General features: G+C 35.7%; 1 protein-coding gene and 1 long non-coding RNA gene across 2 annotated transcripts; one reads left to right on the top strand and one right to left on the bottom strand.

Moving 5' to 3' along the window:
* Window positions 1–2,094: 2,094 nt before the first annotated feature.
* Window positions 2,095–3,223, bottom strand: LOC130557367 (uncharacterized). The gene is made up of 3 exons (XR_008963295.1): window positions 3,175–3,223; window positions 2,874–3,052; window positions 2,095–2,767 (listed from the first exon to the last, which is right to left on the bottom strand). It is a non-coding gene; the product is annotated as an uncharacterized LOC130557367 (long non-coding RNA).
* A 531-nt stretch (window positions 3,224–3,754) lies between these two features.
* dytn (dystrotelin) lies at window positions 3,755–12,213 on the top strand. Its single transcript, XM_057338958.1, is given in 14 exon segments — window positions 3,755–3,762; window positions 5,047–5,141; window positions 5,271–5,472; window positions 5,554–5,668; window positions 5,906–5,983; window positions 6,057–6,128; window positions 7,513–7,676; window positions 9,028–9,139; window positions 9,469–9,605; window positions 9,690–9,771; window positions 9,908–9,981; window positions 10,100–10,250; window positions 10,807–11,284; window positions 11,452–12,213. Coding segments are annotated over 14 exon segments (1,869 nt in total). The 3' UTR covers window positions 11,553–12,213.
* Window positions 12,214–12,313: the final 100 nt, after the last annotated feature.

Below are 12,313 nucleotides of genomic sequence, written 5' to 3'. Positions count from 1 at the left end.
AAGTCCTGAATTTATTTGCTTTAATAAAGCGCTTTTTCTTCATAAATGTTCATCTGTATCGATTACAAGAACAATTGCGTTTTGTTGTTCGCCGTGTCTGTGGTGTAAAGGTGATTTCTGTTATGTGGATCGAAACTTAATTTAAAAAAATGTGAAATATTTAAACTAGAATGTATTCATTTTAATAATAATTCAATACATTAAGACTCGTTTTTAGATTAGATTATCATATATGCGTTCCGTAGACATACATCGACACACGATGGTCCGTTTCTGTCATACATCATCGTGTCCGCCATGTTGGGAGACAGTGGGTGGGGTATTCAGAATAAAAGTACGAAACTTTTATATTTCTCAAACGACTTCGGTTATTGTAACTACATGGAGTACAAAAACGCCCCGTTATTATTCCAGGACAGAAAATAATTTGTCATGACTGAAAATAGATTGATTTTGATTTTTGACAGAGTTTTCTCCTCTGATTAATAAAATATACATCCATCCATCCATAATAATAAAAGATAATGTCCGTTAAAGGTACATGGTTAGAACATAACTTGTTCACTTTGTAATATTGAATATATGGCTTTGCAGTAACCGTTAATGTTTGTTATTTAAAACACATTTAGAGGTGTTGTGTACAGTACAGTTGTAGCACCTAGTTTTGATGCCGTAAAATAATAAGACATATCTGCAGTTGAACGTTTTGGTCACACCGGATTATCCATAGACGGGATTGGGCGATTGCCCTGAGGCACCAGCCAATAGGGGACACCAAGTGATTAAGGTAATGACTAGACCTTTAAAATATTTTTATTACTTTGCTGGAAGAAATGCATATACAAAATGACAAAATTAATTTTACAATATAAACAGAGAGAGAATATAAAATATATACATATAAAGAATTGACATTGGTACACGTCACAGTGTATTTTCCCCCTCCCCCAGTCAGGGCTCCCCAATTTATAATGGATAGGCATCATTTTAGCGGTTGTGCAAAACGTAAATTTAAAAAAAGAGAAGGCATCACGACACACAGCCACCCTTCGAAATTTACCTGCAATATCAAGTTTCTTTCATAGAAATGAAGAAAAGACATCGGCATCACCAGCAGAAGGCAGCGAAACGAATGCATCAACCAGTACGACGGGATTAGTTGGCAAAAGCGGTAACCATGTGCGCGTTGTAATTGATTTTGTTTCTCAGTTTGTAAATCGCTTTGGATAAAACTAAGCGTCTGCTAAATTACTACGTGTTGCACTCAGACTGTTCTTAACCCTTCCCGTTACCAACTGCGAGGGCGAGAGAGATCGTTCTCTCAATTTAAAAGAGTAAAGAATGAACTCATTACAACCATGAGACAGAAGCGGCAGTCTGCGCTCTCCCTGCTTGCTATTGAATCCGAACTATTCAAGGGAATGGACGTTGAGGATTTAATTAACGATTTTGCATGAACAAAGTCTAGAAAAAAGGATGTTCTGCTAAAGATTACCATTATTTCTGGACAAATATGTGATGGTTTACTAGAAAAATATGTTGAAGTTAAATCTCTGTACCGAATGAATTTGTTGAAAGCTAATCTAAATTTAAGGTCCCGTACAACATACATTAAATCTCCATGTGGATTTTGTTCTGCATAGGATTATGTACATCACCGTTTGTGTACATTGGTTGTTGTTTGTTAGTTAGAGATGCTTGTAAAGTTCATTGTGTGAGTGCTTCACTGATGTGCTCTCTGTGGTGCTGAATTCAGCTGTTGGTATGTTTGCAATGTTTTTTAGACGTATGGTTTTGCATGTTGTCCTCATACATGCCATTTATGATGGAAAAAAACATTTAGTATGATATGTTCATGTTACACTAACATGCGAGTTGGGGGGACACTTCAAATAGGGTCACCCTAGGCCGGGCACTACGCCGTGTTAATCCGGGCCTGGGTCAATACAATGCGTTTGCATGTGAATGCTCTCAGGTCTTCGATTACAAATAAAACAGAAATATAAACTGTCAAATCGGACTTCTAGAACGTTTAAGCATGAAATGCTCAAGTTTATTTGTCATTCACAAGATGTGCATTGAAATGCTGTGAAGATTAGACATTTTACAACAGTACAGAATATAAAATACAGCAATTTAATAATTCAAGGTAATATTTACAGTCAAGTTTGTAAACATACACACATTAGTAAGTAAAGTGTGTGCATTGCAAGTGTGTCTTTAAAATGCAGATGCTCATAAATGTGTAGGCATGCAGTGTGTGTACAAGTGCCTTCATGATTGTAAAAATTGTGCAATTTTAGTAGTGAACAAACAGTGCAACAATAAAAACGTGTTGAAGTAAAATTATTTTGGAATACAAAAAAAAAAAGAAAGGTTTTGTACTGTGCAGGAGATGGTGATCGTGTTATTTGAGGTACGTCCTGGCGTATGGTGAGAGTTAGAGGCTGCAGTGTGGTAGAATTTACTGGAACATTAATTAATAGAGATCTGCAGAGTTCGCCAATTATATCTGCAGTGAGTGCGAGTTTGTGGGAAGTGGTGTTTTACCGGGCATGTTTCACCATGGCAATTGAGCGGAGACACTTCAGTGTCTTTTGTTGTGTAGATAAAACTCCTTCCTTTAGATTGATGAATGGAAACATTTGAGATTAAATACCAGCATCCCATTGTAATGTTGTCATTCCACACAGTTTGGCTCGAAAGTTGCAGTTTTGTCAGCACTGAAGTTTCTTTGACTTTGAATTAACCCCGTCTTGATGTTCACCTGCACAGAGAAAAACAAACAAACTTGTATTACTGTAACTTTACAATCATTCAACAAACATGCAATTTGAGTTTCCCCTTCCACCTTTTGAGATTTTTGTACTTACTCTCTGGTATGAGGTGTTTAGATGGGAAGAGCTTTCTTTTGTGGAAATTGTTGGGTTGCAAGTGTACTTGAACTGACTGGACATTGTTGATTTGTGAGCGTTTACAGTAGAATATCACGTGTCAGTTGCAGATGGACATAATGTAGGTGGGCTGGACTTGTTTTAAGAAAAACATGATACTGTAGATTTAAAATCAACAAAATCAACAAATGCAAACGATCAGATATTCAATTGATTAATAAAGAAGGTCAAGTTTACATCAAACTACATAGATGAAGAAGGAACGTTATTGTAAAATTACCTGTTTGAACTTTGAGCACAACAGCTCCTTCTGAAAAGCTACAGTGGCTGATAGATGCTTGCGGCTTCCATTTGAAGCTTCCTGTTATCTGATTCAGCTGATGCTCATCAGCTTCATTGGTTGCTGTGATTAACAAGGTAAAGAGTTAATGATTGTAATATTACTACATTATAGATTATTTAAAGGGACCGTTCACCGAAAAATGAAAATTCTGGTTGTTCCAAACCTGTACAAATGTTCATCCCCCATTTACTGACATAGTAGGGAAAATAAATACTATAGGAGTCAATGGGGGGTGAGATCTGTTTGGTTACTGACATTTTTCCAAATATCGTCCTTTGTGTTTAGCAGAACAAAGACATTTTTACAGGTTTGGAACAATCTGAAGGTGAGTAAATGATGACAGAATTTTCATTTTTGGGTGAACTATCCCTTTACGCAACAGGTTAAAAGCATTATAAAAGCATTTGTTATTTTTAGTTGGCATTACTAATTTAAAATGAAATGTGTTTATTGTCTTAACTGCTCTCAAACTTGATTTGCTTGATCAATGGTCACTCTATTCATCTTCTTAATTAATATGCAGAGGTAACGTCAACTCAACACATTAAAAAACAATGAAATTAAATACAAAAACAATTAAATACTTTATAAATTCAAACATTTATGTTTAACTATATTTTCACTCAGAGATATGGACCATCAATAACAAAGGTTTAATATTTGGCATGTTTAGGATCATGGCAGTTTATAACAGCACCAGTCACATCTCTAGAATCCCCTCTTGCTGTATGTATGCTCTTACTGTACATTTGTATATCAGGACTAAATCTGTTGACATCTTCAGTGCATTAAAGTTACATGAGTGTTAAATGAACCGTAAATTTCAAAAGATTTCATATCTGATATGGTTTAGATTAGTTATTGAATAAAATTTTAAGTATAAAACTTGGACTAAATAATGAAGAAATATCAGCCAATAAGAGCTCAAAATAAAAATGAAATCTAAAAATACTCCTATAATGTTGAAATTCAGAAGAGTTTCTAATATGCGTTTTAGTTTCGGGATGTTTTGGATCAAGATCATTTTAGCTGTTCTTTCCAGCACTAAACTGATGTTCTGTAACAGTTTGTTGTCTTATGTCATATTTATTTGTGAATACTGTAGGTAAAGCCTATATACAAAGAGTCAGTAGCCTAATATTAACCTACAGTGTTGACATGGACTGCGTGAAATAAAACCTCTGTGTTCATACATTATTTACAATAAGTAATACAAACCAGGTTAATGTGTCAGCTTGTGTATGCAAGTTTAGAAAATAAGTCCTGCTGGTAACAAGACGCAAAAAAAAGAGTTCTTTGCCATAAGGTTTAGGTAAGCAGCACATTTGTTCTTTTTGTAAATGTGACAATAATCGATTGCATTATAATAATTCATGTAACGTAATATGTAAGAAAGGCAGATGTTGTTGATGTTGGCTTGACAAATACGTTGTATTAAAAAGGATGATAACCCGTTTCAGGATCTTGACTGTTATGGAGCTGCATTACATTGGTAAGTCTATGTTTAATTTTTTCATATTAAACCCCTGATAGAATTCTTTCAGCACTGATGCATTACCAAACTGGTGTTGTGTTGTTTTTTGTTTGATTATGAGGGCATTCTTTATCTTCTCATTAAATTTTTGTTGTCTGCATTTTGTGCATGCACTGTATATCAAATGCAGGTCAGTGCTATCATTTTCAAAATTATTTTTTCATATTTTCAGAGCACACTTTTTAAAGATCCTGTTTGTAATGCACTTACAATTAACCTTCTGTTTGTTTGTTTGTTTGTTTGTTTGTTTATTTATGGTCGGTTTTATATATCAGTTTATCTATTTCTTCCATATTAGGTCTGAATGAGGTTCGTCCTGTGGTGTATCGCGCTGCACTGAAGCTCCGCTCATTACAGAAACTGTGTCAAAGTGAGTCGTTCAGTGTTTGTGTTTCTGCCAAATACACATTTCCTGCACGTTCTCTTCTTTAGCTGTAGTAAGGACATTATAAAATTATAACATATATCTTGTGTGTTTCTTATCAAACTTGCGTGTCAGTGCACCTGGTGACACTGCAGCATCTGCATCCAGTTTTAAATACTCTAAACAGATCTGGAGATCCAATGGTTAGACTTTCTCAGGAGGATGTACAACAGAGTCTTCAACGGTTATTTCAGAACATTTCAGAGGAACTATCTGGTCAAGCCGTACGTGAAGCCACAGATCAAACCACCAGACTCCTCTTTAAGCTGTTTGACAGGTGAGTGATGATGACAACCGATTCAACATGACGTGTCTTTGCATTTGTGTGTTTGTGTGTAACTTTAGGTTTTTCTGTTAGAGAGCAGACTGGTGTTATCCTGCTCCGGTCAGTGGAGGCGGCATTGATCGCTCTTTCTGGAGACACTCTTACAGCTAAACATAGAGGTCTGTACCATGTTTACTTACACAATGATGTTTATTACACACATACGCACACTGTTTTTGTGAGGTTATATCCACCATTGTCAAGCTTTATAAGCTGTATTATCTGTCTATATGCTCAAATGAAGTTTTAGTAGATTTACGTTTTTCAAATTGACAATTTCTCTCTTCTAGGATGCAAACCTTGAGCTTTTTTGTATACATACAAGAGATTTAATAGGGACTGTAATTTTTTAATCACGGGTTGTGTCTTCATAGATTTGTTCCAGTACATTGGGAATCAGGATAGTGACAGTGGCACTATCAGTCGAACTGGACTCAGAGTCTTGCTGGATGACCTCAGTCAGGTGAAAAAGACAAATGAATTAGAGTCCCTAACAAATATTTCAGCCAATTTCTAACTAACGTTTGTGTGTTTAGGTTCCAGCAGCGGTTCAAGAGAACCATGTGTTTGGTCATGTTGATACTGCAGTGGCCTCCTGTTTTAATGGGGTACAGTATTTTCTAGAGGTGTACCGATTGACCGGACAGAGATCGGAATCGGCCGGTTTTTCGTATGATCGACCGGTGACCGGCCGGTCAGTCTCACGTCTCGCCGATTCCAAGCCGATCTTCTGTTGCTCGTGATGCGGGCAAGAACGTCACAGCCGTCAGTACACTCAAAGCCGCAAGTAAACATGTAAACGTGCGCGCGCACAGCTTGTCTTTCATGGCTCGTTTATACTCGCATGTGTGTCCACCGGTACCGGTCTCTGCTGACTGACGCGCATCTCTCATGTCCGCTGACTGCTCGCGCGTGCACACGCATCATGTACTGTACAGACTGTAGTTCATCTCTCGCTGCTCTGTATACATGGAGTATGTATGCTAACAGTGATGCTATTAGCATCATGCTAAACTCTGACACATGCTAAACTGATATTGAAGTGGTTCACTCTGTGTAAAACAAACGTAAATTCCATTCATCCCGATTCCTTGTCTTACGTTAAAACTGTGGTCATTTCACCTAGGTAAAATGACATTCAACACGACTTCTACTTGTTTTTAAAAATCCAAAATATAAAAAAATGAATAAATCAACCAATATATGTGATTGAGTTCTTTACTAACACAAAAAACAGTAGAATTCACTCATAAGATTTTTAACTTTTTTATTGAAGTTGCAGCAAAAATCAACCCACTTCTTTTAATACTACAGACCCAAGATAAAGACAATTTATTTTACATTTCAGAATAAATGAAATAAAGCAATGTTAGTTTCATAAACGGAAACAGACGAGAATAAAGTTGAAGTATTTTATTGTTATCTTAGACTTTTGTGAGATGAGTACAAAAATGAAAAAGGTAAATTAAGTGATATGTTTAGTTATATTTTATTATTTTTACTTCTTTTCAGTCACAGAGTTGTTTGGGAAAGAGAAGATTCTGTAATTTAATGCAGCTTGGAGAACTGCATTTAGGGAAATTTGGGGAAATTGTAATGTTCAATCATTTATTCAATGAAAATAAAAAAAATGTGTATTGAAAAGTTATTATTATTTATATACAGTATACTGTCAATTATAGTTTGTGGATAGAAAATCGGAATCAGCAAAAATCGGAATCGGCAGGTTTCACTTGAAATAAAATCGGAAATCGGAATCGGCAAAGAAAATTGCAGTCGGTGCATCTCTAGTATTTTCTATAAACATCTCATTAATATGAGTCATTTTGCTGATATTTTAATACACTTACAGTACACGTATTACCGAAGCATTAATTTCTCCTCCAACTCTTCAAACCGTTCTTTTAACACCACTAGGCTACATCACCCTTGTTTATTCCCATGTACTGTAAACATCCTCAAAACGGACTTTTAGTTTGTTTTTTCTCTCAGGTAATCGATGTAAGTGTGACCGAAGAACATTTTCTCAGCTGGCTACAGTCAGAACCTCGTCTGTTGTTGTGGCTCTCCACTCTTTACAGACTCTCAGTGAGTGAGACTGTACATCATAGAGTTCGCTGTCACACATGTAAAGCATTTCCCATCACTGGCCTCAGGTATGTGGGAGAGGTTTTCCTTTTGACAACCAAAACCACAAAGTGTATTTTTTGTAACTATATCCAAAATACATATTGCTAAAACGTTCGGTATATATACTGTAAGTAAATGATCAGTGCGCAATTAGGTGTTTTGGCATTTGAACGTTGAGGCAAGTCGGCATGAAATGGAAGTTGCGCTGGTTTTTTCTTCCAAACGTTGACGTATACAGCCACAGAAAAAAGTAAAAGATCACTTTAAAATGATGTTCAGCGTATCTGAATTTACTATGTATAGGTACACATTTAGGTAAACTCATTTTGTTTTATTCTGTGAACCAGTGACAACATTTCTACCGAATTCCAAATCAAAATATTGTTTTTTATTTGCATTTGTAGAAAATTCGAACAGGACAAACTGGTCAAAATAGCAAAACAATGTAATGTTTCAGATCTTGATTTATGCAAAGAAAACAAGTTCATATTCATGTTTAAACAACACAATACTAATGTTTTATATGAATATACTGTATGATGGAATGAGCCAGATTTTTATTTAAAGGGATACTTCACCCAAAAATGAAAATTCTGTCATTTACTCACCTTCGAGTTGTTCCAAATCTGTATACATTTATTTGTTCTGATGAACACAGAGGAAGATATTTGGAAGAATGCTTGTAACCAGACAGATTTTTCCCCCTGTTGACTACCATAGTAGGAAAAAATCTGCAATTATTTTTTTGTTCTGTTGAACACAAAAGAAGACATTTTGAAGAATGTAGGACAGCAAACAGTTTTGGGGCACTTTTGACTATTATTGTATTTTTTCTACTATGATAGTCAATGGGGGGCAAAATCTGTCTGATTATAAGCATTCTTCCAAATATCTTTCTCTGTGTTCATCAGAACAAAGAAATTTATACAGATTTGGAACAACTCGAAGGTGAGTAAATGATGACAGAATTGACATTTTTGGGTGAAGTATCCCTTTAATATGTCACTCCTAAAATTTGTTTCTGTTGAAATTCAACAGACACTGGACTGGACTGGAATGGTCAAAATACATGCAAAACTGAAGTAGTCTCTAAATATGCAGGCACGTGAATAATGAAACAGAATGGCCTGCAAGGATAGCTCATTTATAATAAACAGCATTATTCCATAGAAAATAATGGTTCATTTTTCATTTTATGGTGACTTGTTTATGTTATTGGGAAAATGTTGGTGGTAAAGTTATACTGACTAATGGAATGTATTTTTAAAAATGACAGTTGTATAAACTTAATTCCATGTTAATTATACTGTACTCAGATCCAAATTCAGACGTCATTCTCAATTCAAGTGAATGAAGTCTTACATAGCCTCTCCTCAGGTATCGCTGTCTGAAGTGTCTGAACACACATCTCTGCCAGAGCTGCTTTTTAACCTAGAGAGGCAGCAAGAAGCACAAACCCTCCCATCCCATACTGGAATACTGCACACAGGTTTGCTCTCTAAAAAGCACATTACATACATGTAAAAAATTGAACATACATATTATCCTAAAGCAATAGAACCCTGTAGTTTCAAAAACATGCATATCTTTCATTTGCTAAACGGTAAATAAAACATTCAAAATGTCTGTGTAGTTCTTCACACAATGAAAAGCAATGTTGTTTTGGTTGCCCCGATGATTTGACTATATGAACAAAAACGTCATGGTTTAAAAGAGCGTAAACGAAGGCAGAATTTTCCTATTTTGGGTGAACTATTGAATAGTTGTATTAATATATTCTTTAACTGCAATGTAGAATGTGTGTTGTGTTTTGTTCAGCCGTCATGGAAAGAGTCAGTGACATCACTGGCCTCCAGTGCTCGACGTGCTTTGCTTCCTCGACATCACACCCGGAGAGACGCAGAGAGGACACAGAGAGCTCTGAGAGCAGGATCCAGCGCTGAGCTGCAATACATGTAAAGATTTTGCATTTGTATATTCGTCTGTGTGCAGGAAATATTAAACATACGATAATTGCATGTATCTCTGCATCTCTTCAGTGCACCTACTCCAGTTCAGCAGCCAGTAGAAGCTCCAGACACACCAGGAGGATCTGAATCAGGCGTGACCGCTGCCCCTGTTGTGCTTACAGTCTAGTCTAAAAGTCTGCAGACTGAAGACACAGAGACAGTTCAGGTATCCTACCTCCATCATCTCAGAGTACATTACATGCTTTTCTTTTTAGAGTTTGACAACGTGGATATGTTTTCTGTTATAGAAAGAAACGTCTATTCTCCAAAAAGACCTCAGTGTTACCCAGAAAGCCATGAGAGAGATGCAGAGAGACAAGTGGTGAGTCGTCCTTAGGCAGAAAGTCATGCAAGTCTGAGTTAATAAAATGTCATTTCATTTTTTTCAACCGTTTCTTATATTCTTGTGTCTGTATTTGTTGGGTTCATGTGATGAGCAGGCTCCTGGAGAAAGAGTTTCAGGTATGGAGAGTTGCGGCCCAGTCAGAGCATGATTCACTGGGGGACAAATGCACCGAGTTGAAGACCATGGTGGAGGCGCTGAGCCAACATAACCAACATCTGGAGGATGAACTAGACAGAGTCAGACATGTAAGATGGAATGATTTATAATGACATACTATTACCGACTGTTTTTGGACGGAGTAGAATGAAGGATGATTTTGTATACTGTTATCCATTTTAGGGTTTTTTGGTTCTGGATTTTTTTTACCTTTATCTCATATTTTTACCTTTACTGGGTAACACAGTTGACAGTAACTTGGTAGACATTTTTGATGCATAAATATGCATATAGTTTATTTTATCAGATGATGTTTTAAAAACATTGTGAGGCTTATGTCACAGTAAAAACGTATTTTTAAAGAACATGCCCAATGTCTTGATTATCTAATATTATTGAATAAAAACAATGAAATTATTTTAATTATTTTCATGCTTAAATGCAGAATACAATGAGCAACTTTACAAAATTTGTAACATAAGATAGGATATGGCCTTTTCCACATGTAGTGGTGTGATTGGGCGAAATATAATTTCGTACTGTTTGATGACTGTATATCAAAAATATGCCCCGCTGACATGGAATGTACCTGCAGTTATGAAATGACCTTATATGACAGTTCTTGATTTGTGTTAGTCATGTCAGGTGTTGAGTCTGAGGGACCGAAATGATCTCGCAATCAATTTGGATTCTCATGTAAATCTTCCTCAACAAGATGATGACCACATCAGTGAGAATGAATGGACCCCACCTCGTGACATCTCCAGTGAAAAGGAAGAGCTTGAAGACGAGAGAAATGGCCATTGGGAACACGTAATAGATCTGGGAAGTAAAGAAGTGAAGCAGGGGACTGTTTATGCGGTATCGGAAGACATCTGCACAAATCTGGATGACACAGACAGCGTCTTGATGCAGGAACTGCATACGGTTACTGAGGAGGTAGAGGGGGAGGGGCTAGAGGAGGAGCTATTGCATGAACGACAGGATCTTTCTGTACATCAGCCAGGAATCTATGCTTTTGCACTGAAAGAACATTCTGTCTCAGATGACTCAGACACAGAAGAGGAACTCTGTGAACTTGTACAGCGACTGAGAAATGAGCTCTCTTTGTGCACACCCACAGGTCTGTTTATTACTATATTTGTATGTATTCATCGTTTAATATTTTTAGAATTATTTACATTTTGCATCATGTTTGTATGATACAAACATTTTGTATGTTTGTCTCTATACCTATGCAGTAAATATTTTTCTAATAAGAATTATTGTTTTTGTTTTTTTCTGCAACAGGATCTGTCTGTATGGAGAAAGAGATGCTGATGATGGCAGCAGAGGGAATCAGAGACTCTGTTTCTCATCTAGTCGCCTCAGTTTCCGATAGCTTGGCATAAAGGCAACCGATAACATTGCAAAATCCCAAATTCCCATACATTGGGCAACCATTAAAATCTAAAATTCATTTTAGTTCATAAAAATAGAAAATGTTGAAAACATTTTATTTATCTTATAAGCATATCATTTTAGGATTTCATGTTAACGAACATTATTTAAAGGTTGTTGGTTTTAATATACATATTATTTCTATCTAAATTCTATATTCACAAGTGCAGATTTATGAATGGCAAGCTTTTGTTTACAACACTTGAAAAGGAGATTAAAATGTGCATAGATGTAATGTCTAAATCTAAAAACAATAAAGCCGTCAAAACAACATTTGTATTTTAAATAAATGTATATCTGTTTGTAACTGTTTAATTTGTAACCTCTCTTTGTTCTTTCGTGTTTTTTTCATTTTTGATGGTGCTTTTTGTTTTGTTGATAAATTTTTAATATAAATAAATAAATAATAGTTTTTGCTATATATTTTGTATTGAATTATTAGTGCAAATAAAGGTTAAAAAATTACGTTCATAAAAATTGTAAATGCTTACAGCAGACTATTGATGTTTGACCAACTCATGATAATTTAATGAAATCTTAAAAAAATTCTTTTTTTCCAAAATGTGTATGATTTTACAATGTTTAACAGCATAGCATGTTCTGAACTGGCAATGGTAGATATTAGATGTATTCATGTAAATGTGACATTTTTGTGATTTTATGGTTAATTTTTTGCCAATTTGTCTTGTGCTCACAAATAAATTCTCAGGTA

The sequence above is a fragment of the Triplophysa rosa genome, linkage group LG7, assembly GCF_024868665.1.
Source record: "Triplophysa rosa linkage group LG7, Trosa_1v2, whole genome shotgun sequence".
Classification (NCBI taxonomy): Eukaryota; Metazoa; Chordata; class Actinopteri; order Cypriniformes; family Nemacheilidae; genus Triplophysa; species Triplophysa rosa.
The sequence above is the reverse complement of the archived record's forward strand: the minus strand, read 5'-3'. Positions and strand labels throughout refer to the sequence as shown.